General features: G+C 37.1%; 4 protein-coding genes across 4 annotated transcripts in view; 2 read left to right on the top strand and 2 right to left on the bottom strand.

Moving 5' to 3' along the window:
* tsen2 (TSEN2 tRNA splicing endonuclease subunit) overlaps nt 1-3,233 on the top strand; it is a 12,943-nt gene extending 9,710 nt beyond the window's left edge. Inside the window, 3 exon segments of the mRNA NM_001076651.1 lie at nt 611-722; nt 1,603-1,692; nt 3,061-3,233. Coding sequence (NP_001070119.1) covers nt 611-722; nt 1,603-1,692; nt 3,061-3,120 — 262 coding nt within the window. The 3' untranslated portion in view covers nt 3,121-3,233.
* mkrn2os.2 (MKRN2 opposite strand, tandem duplicate 2) lies at nt 3,142-8,168 on the bottom strand. The gene is made up of 4 exons (XM_001920173.9): nt 7,573-8,168; nt 6,292-6,341; nt 5,634-5,802; nt 3,142-5,393 (listed from the first exon to the last, which is right to left on the bottom strand). Exons 1-4 carry the CDS (start codon nt 7,773-7,775, stop codon nt 5,147-5,149), a joined length of 669 nt encoding a protein of 222 aa, XP_001920208.6. The 5' UTR covers nt 7,776-8,168; the 3' UTR covers nt 3,142-5,146.
* A 1,943-nt stretch (nt 8,169-10,111) lies between these two features.
* On the bottom strand, nt 10,112-15,620 carry mkrn2os.1 (MKRN2 opposite strand, tandem duplicate 1). The gene is given in 4 exon segments (NM_001386664.1): nt 10,112-11,051; nt 13,016-13,178; nt 13,253-13,299; nt 15,329-15,620. Coding segments are annotated over 4 exon segments (669 nt in total). The 5' UTR covers nt 15,568-15,620; the 3' UTR covers nt 10,112-10,831.
* A 1,209-nt stretch (nt 15,621-16,829) lies between these two features.
* The window catches only part of mkrn2 (makorin, ring finger protein, 2), an 8,962-nt gene continuing 5,791 nt past the window's right edge, over nt 16,830-20,000 (top strand). The window contains 3 exon segments of the mRNA NM_152979.2: nt 16,830-16,966; nt 17,287-17,415; nt 19,604-19,758. Coding sequence (NP_694511.1) covers nt 16,941-16,966; nt 17,287-17,415; nt 19,604-19,758 — 310 coding nt within the window. The 5' untranslated portion in view covers nt 16,830-16,940.

Genomic DNA, 20,000 nt, shown 5'->3' with positions numbered 1-20,000 from the left:
TTCAGGCAGACATGATGTTCAAAAATGAACATTTTCTTATTAAATTGCGATGTGTGTTACTCGAGTGGCTCTAAACCTTATGGAAAAACATTGGCATATTTTGTTTTGCTGCATTATAAATTGCAATATAAATATAGTTTAGATGAATTGAATAGCTTTATTCAGAAAGATTTCATTCATTTAGATATGTTGATATGATCAAGTCATTTTCTATGCAGTGCATTTGCATAAATTCTAATAAATGACTGGCATATATACACACAACAGAGCAGATACTCAGTGAGAGTCTTAACAGTACTCTGCTACAGAAATTAAACAACCAAATAAAAACAGAACATGGTCAACAGTGTATAAACAATTTAAAAATAATAATATTTTAAAAATCTCTTTGTTTTAATCTTTAATGAACAATCTAACCCTGCGACGGGACTATTGTGGATAAATTGCGATATCGATGCTATTGCTAAACTGCTGTATGTGTCTTCTGTCGAACACCAAACTTGAACTGAATGGTGTGTAATTAAAGTGTTGTGTGTTTGTGTTCAGTTATTCAGTGGTTGTGGATGTAGTGTTATTGTGTGTTATTAAAGTGTTGTGTGTTTGTGTTCAGTTATTCAGTGGTTGTGGATACAGTAGACGCGTCTTTCAGAAGATCATCTCTGCGTCCCTTCAGCTGGAGATCTCTGGCCACTCTCAGCAGAACCACTGGAAACGTCTCCAAGGTGAAACATCATATAAGGTTTTTTTTCTTCACTCTCATCAGGTGAAGTTTTTTTCCCTCTCTGCTGTCACCACTGGCTCGCATGGTTCAGGATTGGTAGAGCTACGCATTGATGAATTTGCTCTTCAGTATTTGAACTCTCAGTAATGATTTTAAATCACACTGAACTGAGCTAAACTGAACTGAACTTAAACACTAAAAACTGAACTACACTGTTCCAGTTACTATGACCATTTATGTGAAGCTGCTTTGACACAATCTACATTGTAAAAGCGCTATACAAATAAAGCTGAATTGAATTGAATATATCCAGTCACACTGATTTCTGTAGAGCTTTCTATACGATAACCACATCATATATCATGTCACATTTATATCTGTAGTGCTTTATATACTATAACCACATCATAAATCCATAAGTATAATAAATGTTTTTAAACATATTTAAATTTTGCAAAAGCTAAATTTGACAGAAAATCAAAGCTTAATATCTGAACAAATGATATTAAAAATTTGACATTGATATCTCCAAAAAATGAGCTTACAGATTCAGTTTGGCCGCAGTACCAGACATCACCACTGGGTGACATTCAGTTTCCTTTGGTGACCATAGAAGAGCGCCCCCTATGTTTTGAGGAATATGAAATGTATTTTTCATATTTTTGACAATATTTGTGAATTAAAAATACAATTCTAAAGTAGTATGGGCAGTTGGGTGGTGTTTGATTTGAGTTTAGCCTCTTAAAAAAAAAAATCTAAAAGTGTGATAACAGCAGCCAGAAATAAAACAACGTCTCACCCCCATACACACTGCATTACAAACAACATAATTATTTTAGTGTGTGTGTGTGCGCGTGCGTGCGTGTGTGTTTTGTCTGCAGGAACTGATGCTCTGCTTCATCATCACTCCATCAGATGTGACTGGAGATCTGCTGGTTTCTCCTCAGTGTCTCAAACGCTTCTCAGTGCAGGTCAGATCGCAGGACACACTTTACATCCAATTACATTCATCAAATGTTATACATTAAACACACTAAATTATTCACCCTCCTGTGAAATTAAGTCTTTTCCAAATGATGTGTAACAGATTTATTTTTAAACCTAATAGGGTAACACTTTAGAGTAATGGTCCATTAGTTAAAGTCCACATGAAATCAAACTAACCATGTTAATGTTGAGAGCTCACGATTCATGAACAATTCATCTGTGCATGTCATTAAGAAAAAAACTAGAGTTTCAATCTTTGATTGCCATCTGAAAATGCACTGTGTGTTTGTTTTCTGTTAAATTCCCAGATTAGGTCTCTCTGAGGTTGTGGGTGTGGCTAGCATACTTAACCACGCCCCTCCAGCTGTCAGTTTTAACATCAAACTGAAGTGGTGAGGGGGAGGAGTCTGTTAGGTTGTAATAACTCTCCCCAAACCCGTCTCTCCTTCTTTCTAAATGAAACGCCTACTTCACTACAGCCAATCAGCTCCCAGTATAAAAAACAAGCCACTCCCACTGTTTTCTCATGTAATATTACGTATCTCTAGGAACTGTCACAATACAAAAAAAAAGGTCACAGCTTTCAGTTCACGTGGACTTTAAACATATTTACTAACATTAGGTATGAATAATCTTGTACAGCATTTATTAATCATAGTTCAACATTAACTGATGCTTTAGTAAAATCTGAACTTGAGCTTGCTAACATTAGGTAAGACACTGCGAGTTAACCTGAACTAATGTTATTTAACTTAAAAGAAAACATTAACTAATGTTAACAAACATGAATAAATACTGTAATAAATGTATTTCTAATAGTTTATGTTAATAAATACATTAATTAATAGACCATTGTTTAAAAGTGTTACCCATAATATTTTTAATAAATTTCTAATAATCGATTATATGCTGAGAATATTAGACTGGATATTCTTCAAGACACTAGTGTTCAGCTTACAGTGACATGTAAAGGCTTCACTAGGGTAATTAGGGTAAAGTTAGGGTAATTAGGCAAGTCATTGTATAACAGTGGTTTGTTCTGGAGACAATCCAACACTAATATTGCTGAAGGGGTGAATAATATTGAGCTTAAAATAGCTTTAAAACAATTAAAAACTGCAATAAATATCAATATTATCAAGTGTGTGTGTGTATACCATACAAGTTATAAAAATTCAAACATCTATGCAACAATGACAATTTTGTTTTTATGTTTGTGTTTGTGTCACTTATACATAATTTAATAACGATCAAACATATATATATATATATTATGCCAGAACAAACCTTTATTTTGGATGTGATTAATCTTTGCGTGATTAATCATGATGGATATCCGTGTTGTGTTTCAGGAGGTGCTGATGAGCAGATGGGTTTCCTCCAAAGAGCGAACCGAGCAGGAGGAAATATAAACATTCACGACAGATCATTCCCGTTTCTTCCAGTCATCTTTATTTACGCTTATTTATTTTGGTGAATAATATGCAGAGAGTGTTCAACAATAAATGCACATCAGGACATCTCAGAATGTCATCTGCTGGTTAATCACTCAACATCATGATGGTATACAGCGCTCAGCGTAAGTCAGCACACCCCTTTAAAAACTTACATTTGTGTCATTTCTCAATCACTATAGACAGTCAATTTGGTGCATTTACACCAGAGATAGCCAAACTCTTTTGTATGAAGATCTAAATATCATTGAGAGCTGTGGACTGAAGGTAAGTATACCAAACTATTAGACATTAAAGTTACATTGGTAATTTCCTAATTTACTGCACAATATTTCAAAATATATCTAAAACCTCACTTTAGCTCATATTTACTAATGCAGTATAACTGTTTAAATAATAACTTATTGCAATAAGAACAGAATCACACACGGGTGGAGTTCAATTCTGAATACACTGGTCAGGCAGATCTGCCTTTGACTTGACTCACTCACCTAAGTCTCTTCACTGTCCTCTGTCCATCAGGTCACAGTATGTGCATTTAAACTAAATTACAGCATTTAAATTGAAATGTTTAATTGCAGCTAGCTTTTTGTTGCTTAATAAAACAAGCAAATAAAAGGTTACATAAAATGTTGTATGACGGTCTCATCATTCTCCCTCTCTACACAGTGGGATGGCGATGGGCCAAATCAAAGGTTACCATGGGCCAACTAGTGTGGGCATCTCTGATTGAAACAGATCAGTTTTATTAAACATTCATTTTCTTGTCAGCTTAGTCCCTTTATTAATCCAGGGTCGCCACAGCGGAATGAATCGCCAACTTATCCAGCAAGTTTTTATGCAGCAGATGCCCTTCCAGCCAATTTCCAACGGACAATTTAGCCTACCCAATTCACCACATGCCTTTGGACTGTGGGGGAAACCGGAGCACCCGGAGGAAACCAACGCGAACACAGAGAGAACATGCAAACTCCACACAGAAATGCCAACTGAGCCGAGGCTCGAACCAGCGACCTTCTTGCTGTGAGGCGAATGTGCTACCCACTGCGTCACCTGTTTTATTAAACAGTTAAATCCATTAAAATAAGAGTGTTCACTGAACATCTTCAGGAATATAAAGATAATGCACTTATATTAAAGCCAGCTATTGCAAATATGATTGACAAAACTACACTATTACCACTAAACTTTATATTTTTTTAAATTCTTTTTCTTGATTTTTCCTCCTTATTAAAATTTTATGTGCTATTTTTCCCCTGATCATCTTAATTTGCACGCACTCATTTTCAGACTGATCTTCATCTTTTTAGTTCATCAGTACTGACTAATCTGCATCTGCGCAGCATCCTGGAGAGAATATGACTGGAGAAGACAGAGCTGTGAGGGAGAAACTGCTTTGTAATGATCACTGCATGTGCTTTTACATTAATAACAACTTATTAAACTAAGTTACTTGTAGTTAAATGGTCAAGTTACACACGGAACCAACCCAGGCGCATTCAGATTACGTGCCCCTGTATACATTTCCGGAGAGCGCCAAATACATCCCGGGGGGGGGTGTTTTTTTGCAGTTTTTGCAAATGCACCAGAGGCTGCTGTGTACGCTTTTTGAGTCTGCAAATTCTGGTAAGCGTGAAAGGGAACGCCGTCATACCGTCCTGTAGAGTTCGTTTTATAGACTAAATGCAGCCGTACGTTCCCCTAGCTGCATAATTCACCGTCTCTAGATGTATACACAGGGCTACGTTTTCAGAAGGAGACTATGTTGCATGGAACAGTTCACCCCATAAATAAATCAATTGATAGCTCATGTTTGAGCTCATTTGAGTTTTGGTCAGTACTGTGGGTGCAATAAATGCAGATATCTCCGTTGTAGAGCGTGTCCAGCGGTGTACTTGTGTTTATCAGGCACATCATGCAATGCACTGTCACCTTGATACAAGATGTATGAATATACTGAGTGTTGTTTTGCAGTGCAGCTCCATCAGTTGTGGTTGTTTTCCTCCATTGGGTCGTCTTGAGAGTTTCTCCTCGGGTTGTTGACGATGTAGAAGTGGTTCTGGGTTATCTGGCTGCACAGCATCATGTATTTGGAGGCTCTTTTAATGCGGGGGAGCACGAACGAGTGTGTGAACTCATCTTTGCTGAGCGCGCGCTTGGACTGCGTGGCCAGAACACAGTTGATGAACATCAGTGTGAAGCTGAAGCAGTTGTGGCTCTCTTCATTAAAGCTGGAAGACACACACACACGCACAAATACACACCTTAAAATCCACTAGCTGTATTCTTAATCTAAAATCCAGACCTTTTTTCCTTATTTGTGTGTGTGTGTGTGTGTGTGCGTGCGTGCGTGCGTGTGGGTGTGGGCGTGGGTGTGGGTGTGGGCGTGCATGCATGTGTGTGGTGGTGGGTGCACATGCATTCGTTGTGCACGTGCACATGCGTGTGGTTATTTGTGTGCAGGTCCTCACCTCTGCCAGAGCGGGTCCCACATCTGAGCGGTGGAGAATTTCTCCAGATATTGATCCCATTGGCTGATCAGACTGAACATATCCGGCTGCACCAGCGGCACACAGATGCAGCGCTCCCAGCCCTGAGTCTCCCTCTGCACACCCGCACATGTGTAATTATACACCACGCCTGCAACACACACATTAAACATGACTTTTACACACTGAAAAGACTAAACATGGATGTTAAAGGGGACCAGATATGCTATAATCACTGTCATAAGGGTTTAAACACAGTTGTGTGGCAGCGGTGTGTGAATATAGCCCTTGTGTGTGTTCGGATTGACTCCCCTTTGGTGATGTTGGGGCTGTTTTTGACCCATTGACTTGCATTATAATCATGTTTATTGACTGTAAAGCCGTGACAGCAGATAATCATGCATTCTTCAGTGTTGCTGGATTCTCCTGCTTCCCAAAATATTAAATTATGTGTGTAATAAGATTTGTCAGCAAAATTCATCCTATTTGCTTTAACATAGAGAAAGAGTGGATGAAAACGACCCAACAGCACACAAGGGTTAATGACATTATACAGTAAACTGTGTGTTTTAACTTTAAAATGTGAACTGAAATATCTCTGACAAGTTGACTTTAATATGTGTCGTTTTGGCGCACGTACCATTTGTGTTGGTGATTCCTGTATGCAGATCAGATTGTCCATCAAAGTCCCTAAAATAAACACATCATCATCATCATCATCCGTTACTGTGAGACACTTTATATGCAAATTAATCCTTTAATTAGATCAAGTATATCAACAAGAACTCCATTAAAGGAGTATTTCACCATTGACGTTCATAATGTTTTATAGCGTACTATAGTAAAGTGCATTATTCTGTATGGTATCTACAACAATTGGCTAATGAATGCTTCAGCATACTGTCGTATTAACCACAGTGAACTGATATAAATACTGTAGTTTACTTACAGCTACTAATTAGCTGCTTATTAAAGTAAGGTAGAAGTTGGGTTGAGGTTTTGTGTAGGATTAGGAACGCAAAATAAGATCATATTTTAGTACTACTAAAGAACAGTTCATATCTTAATAATAGAGATTGATTAAGACAGTAGTTAATAGTGTGATTGGTGACTTAAAGGGGAGCTATTAGGTTTAAATCAGTTTTATGAAGGGTTTAAGCCCAGTTGTGTGTGTGTGTGTGTGTGTGTGTGTGCGTGTGCGTGTGCGTGTGCGTGTGCGTGTGTGTGTGTGAGCAGTGTGTGAGCAGTGTGTGAGCAGTGTGTGTGTGTGTGTGAGCAGTGTGTGTCTCCAGCAGCCCCTAATGCTGAACATGAGTGAATCGTGTTTGTTCTGATCAGACTTGCTGCAGAAACACTGTGATTGACATTCTCCTGCTGTACGTGTCATCAGACGGGGAAAGCCCCGCCCACTATCTCTCCATCTCATTAGCATCTCCAGCAGCCCTGAGTGAGAAGCAGCCGTCTGTCCATTAGCCATTAGAGTGTTTGAGCTGCTGAAGATAATGTCAGAATAGACTAAGAGGATTATAGATGTGGAGTTTAAGATGAACAGCGACATAGACTGACAGAAGCATGAACACACACTCACACTAAAGCACCTGATGAGCACTGAGAACACTATGCTGACGCATTTGTAGCTCCGCCTTCTGAAAAGAGCACAATCTCATTTGCATTTAAAGCGACAGTCACCAAAACGCCACAATTATGATCAAAGCCTGAAAGGGTCAGTTCCAGAGAGCTGGAAAACATTATCTGTGTTTATTCTCAGTTCAAACTCACACACACACACACTAAAAACAGCAGAGACGCATTTACAGCTTGCAAAACAGGTCATCTGTAAACTAAAGTGTTATCAATCTCCTTCACGTTCATGGCATGCATGGTGTCATGTTTATAAAGTGTTACCTGCTCCAGATCTCACCTGAGCAGCCGGTCTTCAGCTGACGCCACCAGAAAAGCACATGGGGTTTTGTGTCCGTTGCTGAAGGGGTTTGGGATGGAGACGGGCGCCTCCTCCAGCCGCTTCCCGCTCAAACTCTCCCCACATTCGGGACACTGATCCGGCACGAAGAAGCAGAAGATGTCCCTGTGGCAGTGGCTGAATTTGATCACGCTCTTCTCCATGGGTGGAGACTCTACATGAACACACGGAGAGATCTGCACTAATGCAGGAGCGCACAGAGAACAGCAGATCAGCGTGTGTGTGAGTGTGTGGATCACGTCACGTGTGCAGATCAGCTTACAGATGACAGAAGCCCTGTAGGATCTGTTTGCATGATGGCCACTTCATTAATGTTCATCAGAGCTCACGTGCTGCTGCTGAGAGAAGCTGGAAAAACACCGATATCATTTCCAAATCCATAGCTAACACTGTCGTCATTCACTTCATCCGGTGCTGAAAACCTGTAACCATTGACTTCCATTGTATTTGTTGTTTCTACTGTCTATGGTAATGGTTCTAAATCTTTCTAACCTTTTTCAAAATATCTTCTTTTGTTTCCAACAGGAGAAAGAAACTCATAAAGGTTTGAAAGCACTTGACTGCGAGTAAATGGTGAGTATTTTTTGGGGTGAACTATCCCTTTAAAAGGATATTCACAGTCAACATTCTGTCTCCATGTACTCACCCTTCGCTTCTTCCAAACCTGTTTGTGTTTCTGTTTTCTGTATAAGACAAAAGAAGATAGTTTGAAGAATGCTGGAAACCTGTAACCATTGACCTCCATTGTAACTGTTTTTCCTGCTATGGAAGTCAATGGTTACTGGTTTCTAAACTTCTTTAAGTAACTTGTTTTGTGTTCAGCTGAATAAAGAAACTCATAACGGTTTAAAACTACTTGAGGGTGAGTAAATAGCAAGTAAGTTTCCGTAAATGAAAATTCTGTCATCATTTACTCAACCAGTCCTTGTGTCAAACCTTTATGAGTTTCTTTCTTCTGTTGAACACAAAAGAAGACATTTTGAAAAATGCTGAAAACCTGTAACCATGACTTCCATAGTATTTGTTATTTCTGCAGAGGAAGTTAATGGCTACAGGTTTACAACCTTTTTCAAAACATCTCCTTTTGTGTTCAACAGAAGAAAGAAACTCAAGGTTTAGAAACACTACAGGGAAAGTAAATAGTGAGTTTTCATTTTTGAGTGAACTACCCCTTTAATTTTGCAAACGATTTCAAAGAAACAGCAAGCAACATACACTCTAAAATAAAACATGCTGGGTTGTTGTTGTAACCCAAAATTGGTTCAAATATGCGCAAACTTAAGTTGAATGGGAGCCACCAGCTTTCATCAACATATAAACAAAAAGAAACTCTGATAATATCTCCCTGAGGGCGCAAATATATATACACACTCAGAAATAAAGGTACAAAATCTGTCACTGGGGTGGTACCTTTCCAAAAAGTACACTTTCATACCATACAGGTAAACATTAGTACCTTTAGGGTCCACTTTCATACTTTAGAGATTCACTTTTGTACCTTTAAAGTACACATTTGTACATTTTTAGGTATTAATATGTACCTTTAGGGACCTGTTAGGAACAAAAATGTTCCTTTTGTAAAGGTACTGCCCCAGTGACAGATTTTGTACCTTAATTTCTGAGAGTGTATGTTAAAATAAGCGGCCCCAGAATAGAGCCCTGAGGTACTCCACTGATAATCTGAGGAGGTGATGATGAACACGTGCCTGCTTTACAGAAAACACTGTTGAAAAACAAAACCGTACTTCAACTTGTTCCACAAAAATGTCTTTTTTTTATAACTTTATAACTGAAAACTTTAATAAATCATGTAAAAAGCTTCATTTCTTCAAGCGTAACAGGTTGAAGTAATTCAGTTCAGTTTGAGAATGGGAAAATGGGATATTTTGTTAACCCGATGAGATTTGGGAGACCATTTGAAGCACTGTGACATCATTAAACCATGCATGACATTATAATCAAGTGGTAATAATTAAAACAAAACAGCAGGACCAATAACATCATCAGCCGGTAACTGGGTGAAGTCACTCACTCAAAGGCACACGTGAAGTATAGAAGGTGAGGCATCATCTCGTTCACCAATTAGTAAACCACGGTAACAGCTGTAACTGAGACGCTCCCTTTTGAGTGAACTTCATGCTGTGTCATTTTGGAGACACTGAGAGATCACTATTACACACTACAGTCAAATGCCCGAGAGTCACACACTATGAGCTATGAACACAAAGAGTTCATTCACACAAAAAAAGGACATTTATTTTGTATAAGTTAGTATATTAATTAATATGTTATTAATTACTCATCCAATTACTAAAGCCGAGACCGTCGTTCATCTTCAGAACAGAAATTAAATACATTTGTGTTCTGAAGATGAATTAAGGGTAACTATAAACAGAATTTTTTCAATTTTGGGTGAATTAAACCTTTAATTTGATGTTCAAAATCATGAAAACATGAAATATGACAGTAATACGTCAAATTTAAACCATTTTTTTTTTCATTTCTTTTTTAATTAAACATCAATTGTGGTGTTTTAATCACATACATTACTTTTCCTCAAAGAGTGCCATGCAGATATACTGAAAGTAGGTTAGTGGACTTGCTCCAAGTGTGTTCACCTGCAATGTAAACCCAAATGTCTTTGCTTAAAGCTTGTATTTACAGGTATTCCGACTGTGATGTGGGAAGTGAATCCTGTAAGCACATCACGCTACACTGACTGGGGATTCACAACAGACGTATATCAGCTTGCGAATAATTCATGAAGAGCTGTCAAGTAGGTTGAGGAGATCACTGCTGTGTATCTACAGCTGGAGACTACACTGTTAGCCCTTCTGTGCAGTGTTTTTTGATGTGATGTTTAATGCTGATTTTTTTAGCTCATATTTAAATAATAGTTTTAATAACTCATTTCTAATAACTAATATCTTTTGTCTTTGCTATGATGACCGAAAATAGCTGTTTACTAGTTACAGTGTTGGCGTGGGTTTCCTCAAGGTGCTCCGGTTTCCCCCACAGTCCAAACACATGTGCTATAGGGGAACTGATGAACTTAATGTGTATGGGTGTTTCCCAGTTCTAGGTTGCAGCTGGAAGGGCATCCACTGCGTAAAGCATATGCTGGAATAGTTGGCGGTTCATTCTGCTGTGGTGACCCCTGATGAATAAGGGACTAAGCTGAAGGAAAATGAATGACGTATCACTCGTCATCCACTGTATTAGCTATGTGAAAGCCGTGTTGTAATATGGTCTGGTAGATGCTGATGTAAAGGGACACGGTCTTCATGCGGGGTAAGATGTACCGTCCAGTGAACTCATCTCTGCTCAGACAGTCTTTATTGTCCAGTGAACGCATGCGGTTTATGAAGGTCAGAGCGAAGCCATAGCAGCAGGAGCCGAACTCACGCTCCTCTTCAAACCTGGACAAATAGATCATTATAATTACATTAATATCCCATATACAACAGAAATATAGAGCTCGAAACAACAACGCAGCAGTTCTGACAGGTTCAAAATAGGATTTTTGGTATTCCTGCCATGTCACTCGTATCTTTTTGATTGGAGAAAAGTGTAACGTTCAGTATGGATAATAAAGCCCCGCCTTCTAGTACAGGAGCCAATCATCGATCACTATAGACTAATGATACTTCAGGGGAAGGGGCTCAGACCGGACGTGAATTTCTGCAGATTTTGTGTGAACCGAACATTTAGAAATGAAACTAAATAGACAGTTGTTGTTTAATTTTATTGATTATTTCTAATATGAAATTAAATCATAAGCTTGGAGAGTTTGATGTTTCCTTATTCAGACAGAACAACCAAACATACTGCCCGAGAGGTGTTTTAAAGTTGGCTGCCGAGTGAAATGATTTCCCTTATGGGAGTTTGATTTAACTTAATCATTTATACAAATTTAAGTGGACTGAACATTAAAAAAGGGTGTTGTGTTGGTTTGACCAGGGCTTAATTTGTGCTGGAACAAGCCGGTTCCGGATTCAGCACTTCTGAAATCTGATACGCACCTCATTTTACTGATCCCCCTCCTCACATGCACCCCCGCCCCGTCCCGCTTTTCACTTTTGTCCGCAACACCCTCTCCCTCCTCTGGTAACATGCTGGATCCATTACCCCGATCTGTTCCAGGACCTCGCAATTTACAAATTAAGCACTGGGTTTAACTCATATTAAATAAGTAGTTTGAACAAGCAGCAAGTGTACTTGTTTTTGAGTGTACTCGTAATTATTACAGTCAATTGATACTAACATTAATATTAACAAACGTCAAAAAGACATTTAAAATCGCTAAATACAATGTAAATGTTAATTTATGCATATATAAAACTCAAAAATATTTAAAATAAAAGATTTTCCGCTGAGCTCTTTCATTTGTTTAAGCTGATGCATGAAAACAAATAATACTAAAAATACAAGACTAAATTAATGCTAAACCTTACTAAAACACAATAAATTGGCATAAAAATGTTACAGTTAATTTACACTATATTAAAGTTATTTAAGCTGAAATGGACGCTTGAATAAAACACTTTACCAAAACATAATTCAGTTGCCAAATTTCTGACATTTCTCATTTTAATTTAGTTTAAATTGATGCATTAAACTAACGAAAGAATAAAAACGACTTTAAAGTTACACAGTAAAAAAACTTAATTTAACACATTAAATTAAGGAATAATAATAATAACAAATGTATAAAAAATAAATCAATGCTCACTGAAAATAACAATAATGTTCAAAATCAAAATATTAATTAAAAGCAACAGTATAAAAGTTTACATAATATAGTAATATATAACATTTCACTATACATTAAATACTAAATTAAACCAATATTAGATTTTATGCTAAAAACAATAAAATTTGGCCATTTTTATTTCTGGTTATATTCATATCCCTTAACCAACATTTAAAAAATAATTTATTATTAGTAGTATTATTAGTAGTTGTAGTATTATACATTCATTTTACTTCAGCTCAGTCCCTTATTCATCAAAGGGTGCCACAGCGGAATGAACCACCAACTATTCCAGCATATGTTTTACACAGTGGATGCCCTTCCAGCTGCAACCCAGTACTAGGAAACATCCATACATACTCGGTCACACTCATACACTACGGTCAATTTAGTTGATCAATTCCCCTATAGCGCATGCAAACTCCACACAGAAACACCAACTGACCCAGCCGGGACTTGAACCAGAGACCTTCTTGCTGTCAAGGCCACAGTGCTAACCACTGAGCCAGCGTGTCGCCCTATTAATATTATTATTATTTATCATTTGTACCAATCATTTGTAAGTGTAATCACTCAGATTGTTGATATTGTTACACATAATAATTACTGATATTAGAGACCCCTCCGTACCGCTCTGAAGCCCATTCTGGCAGCAGGGCAAACAGCTGGAGGTGTGTATCCCATAATTCCCAGAGCTCAGGTCTCGACGGAGGGACGAGCTGCACACACACACACTGTTCCCAGCCGCGATCATCCCGCTGGACCCCGGACAGTGTGTAGTTGTAGACCAGACCTGCCAGAACAACAGAGCAATGACAAAACATGCTGAAAGTTTGATCAGTATTACTGAAAAAGGCAATTACTGACCTGCTGAATCTGACAGGCCCACATGGATCTCTGAGTCCTGCCACTCTCTGCAGACAAACAGCACAAACCATCAAAACAAAACAATAATCTACACTAGACATTAGCGTTTGAGGGCAAAAGTTTAAAGGCATGTTTCAAGCATTACTTAACATGTTCTTAGCATGAAATGACATGTCGTTAACATCGTTTTCATATGAATTATCATGCTGCTAGAATTATTTTAACATGAACTGCTAGCAAATTTCTAGTGTGAATAAGCATGTTGTTGGCATGCTTTTAGCGTAGATTTGTATGTTGTTAGCATGTTTTTAGTATAAATTAGCATGCTAGTAGCATGGTTCTAGTATGAATTAGCATGTTGCTAGTAGGTTTAAGTATAAATTTGCATGTTAGCACAACTTTAGTATGAATTAACATGTTGACATGAATCTAGTATGAATTAGCATGTTTTGAAAATGATTCTAGTATGAATTAACAACTTGCTATGATGTTTCTAGCATGTATTAACATGATGTTAGCATGATTCTAGTATGAATTAGAATGTTCTTAATGTTGGTAGCATGGTTCTACTATAAACTAGCATATTGTTAGCATGTTTCTAACATGATTCTAGTAAATTAGTATGTTGATAGCATGATTCTAGCATAAATTAGCAAGTTAGCAATAATATAGAAAGCAAGTTGTTAGCTTTAATTAACATGTTATTACCATGAATCTAGTATGAATTAGCATGTTTCTGGTAAGAATTAACAAGCCGCTAGCCTGTTTCTAGCATGACTTTGTTTTTATCATGATTCTAGTATGAATAAGCATAATATTTGCATGATGTTACCATGAATTAGCGATTTGCTAGCATGAATTAATATGTGAATCTAGTATGAATTAGCATGTTTCTAATATAAGTGAGCATGTTGTTAGCATGATTCTAGTATGAATTAGAATGTTCTTAACATGATTCTAGCATGAATTACCAAGTTGCTAGCATGTTTCTAGCATGAATTAGCATGTTGTTATCATGATTCTAGTGTGAATTAGCATGTTATAAGCATGAATCTAGTATGAATTACCAAGTTGTTAGCATTTTTCTAGCATGAATTAACATGTTTGCATGAATCTAGCATGAATTAGCATGTTGCTAGCATGTTTTTTAATATGAATTATCATGTTTTTCAGCATGATACTAGCTTGAAATAACATGTTGTTATTACCATAAATGTAGTATGATTTGGCAAGTTGCTAGCATGTTTCTAGTATGAATTAACATGTTATGTTATTACCATGAATCTAGTATGAATTAGCATGATGTATCAAGTTGCTAGCATGTTTCTAGCATAAATTAACATGTTTTAGCATGATGCTAGCATGGATTAACATGTTATTACCATGAATATAGCATGAATTAGCAAGTTGCTAGCATATTTCTAGTATGGATTAACATGATTTAGCAAGTTGATAGTTTCTAAAATGATTTACCATGTTGTTAACATGATTCTAGTATGAATTAGCATGTTGCTAGCATGTTTATAGTATAAATGTGCATGATTTGGCCAGTTGCTAGCATGTTTCTAGCATGAATGAACAATTAAACAGTTGTCTATAATATACTATAGAGTAAAGCTGCACTTTATTTCTGTGGCTGAAGACGGAATGATCTGCCTCATTTCTCCAGTCTTCAGTGTCAGGTCATATTTCATAAGTCATTATAATATGATCAATATACAGGTCTGAATATCATTAATGCTGAAATTACTGCTGTAAAATAAACTTCCACATTATAAAGACATTATGTGGAACACTGTAATTTAATTTAGTTCTTCTTGTACATTCTGAGACCCACTATAAATCCTAAATCACTCAGGCACTGAAGATCATAAATAAAGAAATCAGAGATCTTAAATGCAGTGAATTTTGTATGGGAGTGGCAGTTCGCCGGAAGCGCTTTGGCTGGCTGATTGACAATTAAAAGTCCGTGTGCATAAACAACACAGAATGTTCAAAAGAACAGCATTTACTTGAAAAACAAATCAGGAAAAAATAATCCTAAAAAATATTTGACAATGAAACTAAAGAGCTCACCCCAGATGTGAGGGCCCGTGCGCAGATCCTATCAGAAACGCGCAGGAGACTTGGTGTCCATTCCTAAGCGGACAGGGAACACACACCGGGGCGTCTAAAAGCCCGAAAGTGAGAATCTGAAGACAAATCGGACACTGACGAGCGGCTCCTTCAGGTCTCTCAGAATATCCGCCGTCCGGACACGAGAAACTGTAAATGCTTCTTCCACAATGTATGTACTTGATGACGGTTTCCTCCATTTGCGTTCACCTGTGGAGCTCGATTGCTGTTAGAAGAGATACAGCCGCGGCCGGAAGTTGCCGATAAATATTTAGACTATTATTTAATTACCCATTAGATGTATTTTATTAACGTCTGGGGTAACCCAACCCTCACAGTAATGTAAAAGCAGTAGTTATAACGATAATTATTTATAATATTGATTAAATTACCCATTAAATTGTATTTTATTAATAATTAACTCTACCCTAACCCTCACAGTAATGTAATAATACTAGTTAGTGTTGTAGACTGTCACAAAAAGTGCTATTGTGATGCGAGTATCTGCAGCTGTATCTCTTCTAGACTCCGATGAAGCTGATCTCAGACCATAGACTGTAAATATCTGGTCTCAGACCAGTTTCGTTTTCTCATTCTTCAGATGACGTCATTGTATTCAACACTGGGCCACCAGAGGGCGTAACAGCCCTGATCCTACAGTAATACGGTCTATGAGCCATAAATATAAAACCTGTAACAATGAAATAAAGAAATAGATTAGTAAAATGGCGATCACTAAACTCCAGGCACTTAATTGCACGCTATAATGTATTCAGTGCTCGTTGTCTAGTTCTCTGGATTACAGTTTTTCTAGTTATGTGAAATGTACTTGGAGTATATACCTTTAGAATGGTAAAAATACCTTGAGTATTTATTTTAAATGCCTGTAATGAAAGCTGCTCATCCAAACTGTTCTTCATGGACACGAAACAGACGATTTGTGATTCGCGAATTGTTCTTTCGAGTCGGATCTTTAAAGCGAATCAGTTAAAACATTTCCTGGGAATTATTTTCAGAACATCTTTATTTGGTTTCCAAAATAAAAAAAATAAACTTCATGAACAGTCATTTAAGAGTTTTGCCAAGGAGCTAGTTTTACATTTGCAAATAAATACCTTTTAAAAATATCGCAAATATAAGAAATGGCTGGGTGTTGTTATACATGTGTAGTCTTCTTTCATATTTACATATATATTACGCTGGATATTAATTCCAATATTAATTCCTTTAATATTAATTCAATATTAATAAAATAATTTGTAATATTTATTACTATTTACATCAGTTTAATGTTCAGATATTTTTTCTTTCACATAATAAACATTTCACTTGTATTCCTGTGTTTTCTGTATGTATAAAAAAAAACATTGGTCAGTTTTGGAGAATTAACTGGAGATCTGTTCGAAAGAACCGACTTGAGGAAGCGAGTCGCGCTGATTGGCATAACAGGAAGGCGGAATCAACGACCGGCGGCGGCGTGATGTAGCCGGTAATATTTTCAGGTTGCACAAAACCGTGGAGACAGAAGCGTTTGAGAGTAAAAAAAATCTTCCATTCGTGACCAGGATAAAACATGTCAACGAAACAAGTGACGTGCAGGTAAAGAGAACCACCGACGCGTCTGTATACCCGCATTACAGCATCGCTGTGTTCAACGCGGCCGTTGATGTTTAACGCTGACTTTGACATGAGAGAAAATGGTGCATCTGCACTGACGCATGTGCGAGCGCAGATCATCAGCAACCTCGCTCATTATTCACCTGCATTCTGCTTCATTTCCCGTCATTCAGCAGGAGAAACAGTGTTTCAGAAAGAAAGGAGTGTTTTCATTCACTCGTCATGTGTCTGTCAGATCATCTGTCACGACGATGATGATGATGATGATGAAGGACACCGTGTTGTTTTGTGTGTGTTTGCAGGTATTTCCTCCACGGTGTGTGTCGGGAGGGCAGCAGGTGTCTGTTTTCTCATGATTTAACCACAAGTAAACCTTCCACCATCTGCAAATACTACCAGAGAGGAGCGTGTGCTTATGGAGACAGATGCAGGTCAGTCAAACTGCGAACATATAGCTCCAATAATCAGCTAGATCTGCCTTCTGGAGCTCCTGATGGATCTTAAGAAACGAAAACATCCTCCAGTTATGTGAACATATGCGTGTGGTTATTAATACTGGATGAACTTACAGGGCTAGTTCACACTAAACTGAAAACTCAGTCATCATTTACTCGCTTGTGCTTGTTTGAACCTGTATATGTATCTTTCTTCTCTTAAATAACAAATATATATATATATCATTCATTCATTCATTTTCTTGTCGGCTTAGTCCCTTTATTAATCCCGGGTTGCCACAGCAGAATGAACCGCCAACTTATCCAGCAAGCCAACAACCCAAAATAAATAATGCTAATCAAAAGGATTAGAGTCGGCTTTCTATAAAACAAAATTGCTTGGTTTTATTTTATTTAATATTTTCACATTTCTGAGGAAAAAGTGTGGTTATGGATGTGAAATCTCTCTGTTATGGATGTGACGCATGTGAAATTACCATTTGTGTGACTTTGGTAAATCAAATAGAATAGTTTGAAAACATTGACAGATGCATTTTTGAGTATTTTTAAAGTACTGTAAAATACTTCCTTACACAAAAAACCCAGAAATGGTTTCCGTATTTTGGTAAAAACGAAAAAAATTTTCATGGCAAGGTTGACATTTGCACGGAATTGCTCATATATATATATATATATATATATATATATATATATATATATATATATATATATATATATATATATATATATATTTATATATATTGGTGATACGCTGGAAACCAGTAACCATTGACTTCCATAGTATTCATTTTCTCCTACTGTGGAGGTCAGTGGTTTTCAGCTTTCTTCAAAATATCTTCTTTTGTGTTCAGGGTACTTTGGTTATGAGGGCAAATTAATTTAAGCAAAACAATGATGTGCTCAGCTAAATCACTTGTATAGTAAACTCATGACATTAAAAAGAAAGAATGGGGTACATCCAGGGGGGCTTTTAATTTTGCATAAGCCAGCTCAGGCGCTTCCTGTGAACTGTCCTGCCTTTATAAACTCACCACATTTAAGGTCTGATTTCTTTAAAAATCACTGATCTTCACTGCTTTATTGATAAATGATATGAAGTGAGTCTCAGAATGTGCAAGATGCACTGGATTAATTTGCATTGTTCCGCTCTTTAAAATATGAACATTTATTCAGGGTCTTAAAATATCATCTCAAAAGATACAACTCAGGCCTTAAAAAGTCTTAAATCTACTGAAGTGTTGTGTTGTAGGTCTTAAATATTTTTAGAACGGGTCTCTTTTTTCCTTTGTTCATGTATAGCTCCCCAATATGGCCATTGACGCCTATACAATCACCGACAATCTATCTCAGTAAAGCTTTTCACTTTTTATTTAAAAATAGCATCTAATTAGTTACTTTCCATAGGGACTAAGCTAAAAAGAAAACAAATGAATGAATAATTGCTTACTGTAACATTTGCTTAAATTCTCAATTAATTCACTGCTGAGGATTCCAACCTGACCTGTATTTTTTATTATTAAATATTATTATGTAGACTGAAGTAATTGACAGCTATGTTTTGTTTTCTTCTTGGTAAGGGTTATAGGTTTGTGAATGGATATATTTGAAAATTAATTTTAAAAATTCAAACAAAATTACTATTATTATTATTATTAGTGTGTTCTTAAATGTTTCAAATTTTAATAGTTTTTTTTTTGATAGTGCAGGTGAAAATCTTTTTGAACTGGGATATTCAGAAAAAAACTCAGCATTTAGCCCTGTATAAGTCTAAAAGTTTGATCATAATAGTCTTAAAAATGTCTTAAATTATTTTATTAAATTATTAGCCTGTTATTTTACTCCAGTATTTTCAGTGGAGTTTCTGCGCTCGCCTGCTGATCCTGATGGCACTTGTGTGTAAACAGTTTTTCATCTTGTTTTACACTTGAAAATATTAAATATTACTTTCTAAATACTAAATATTGCTGAAGTCTATTCAACTGATTATATTTTGATTACATTACAGCATCCATGCTGTAAAAGGAGCCGTATTAAAATTGGCAATATTCACATTAATACTTCACCAGAAGTTTATCGGTGGATGGAGAACACTTGCTGTGCATGTAGCGCATTATCCAGACTCTAGGGTGTGTGGTGAGTGCAGTTTTGTGTGTGTTTGTGGCAGATATGACCATATTAAACCTCCTGGTCGTGGCAGTGGAGCTCCAGCAGATCACAGTAACAGAAGCAGCAGCAGTGCAGGAGCCTCCGCACCCGGCCCCGGACCCCCGGCAAACACCAGCAAACACCTCAAAAAACCACTAGTGCTTCGAGACAAAGGTATGTGGAGCTTTTATATCATAGGGATGAAGTACCTGCTCCAGGAGGATGTCATCTCAGAATAAAGCCTGACAGGTTTATCAGCAGCCCGATATGAAGCGCAGCTCTGTTGTAGTAGACTGAAGGGGTTATTCTGAGAAAACAACCGACTGGATGTGCTTTATCCTGCTTATTATATAGACGCTGGCCACAAAACATTTGATTAATACATTTAAAACGTTTAACAATTACACACTAAAGAT

Source organism: Danio rerio, chromosome 11, assembly GCF_049306965.1.
Source record: "Danio rerio strain Tuebingen ecotype United States chromosome 11, GRCz12tu, whole genome shotgun sequence".
Lineage (NCBI taxonomy): Eukaryota > Metazoa > Chordata > Actinopteri > Cypriniformes > Danionidae > Danio > Danio rerio.
The sequence above is the reverse complement of the archived record's forward strand: the minus strand, read 5'-3'. Positions and strand labels throughout refer to the sequence as shown.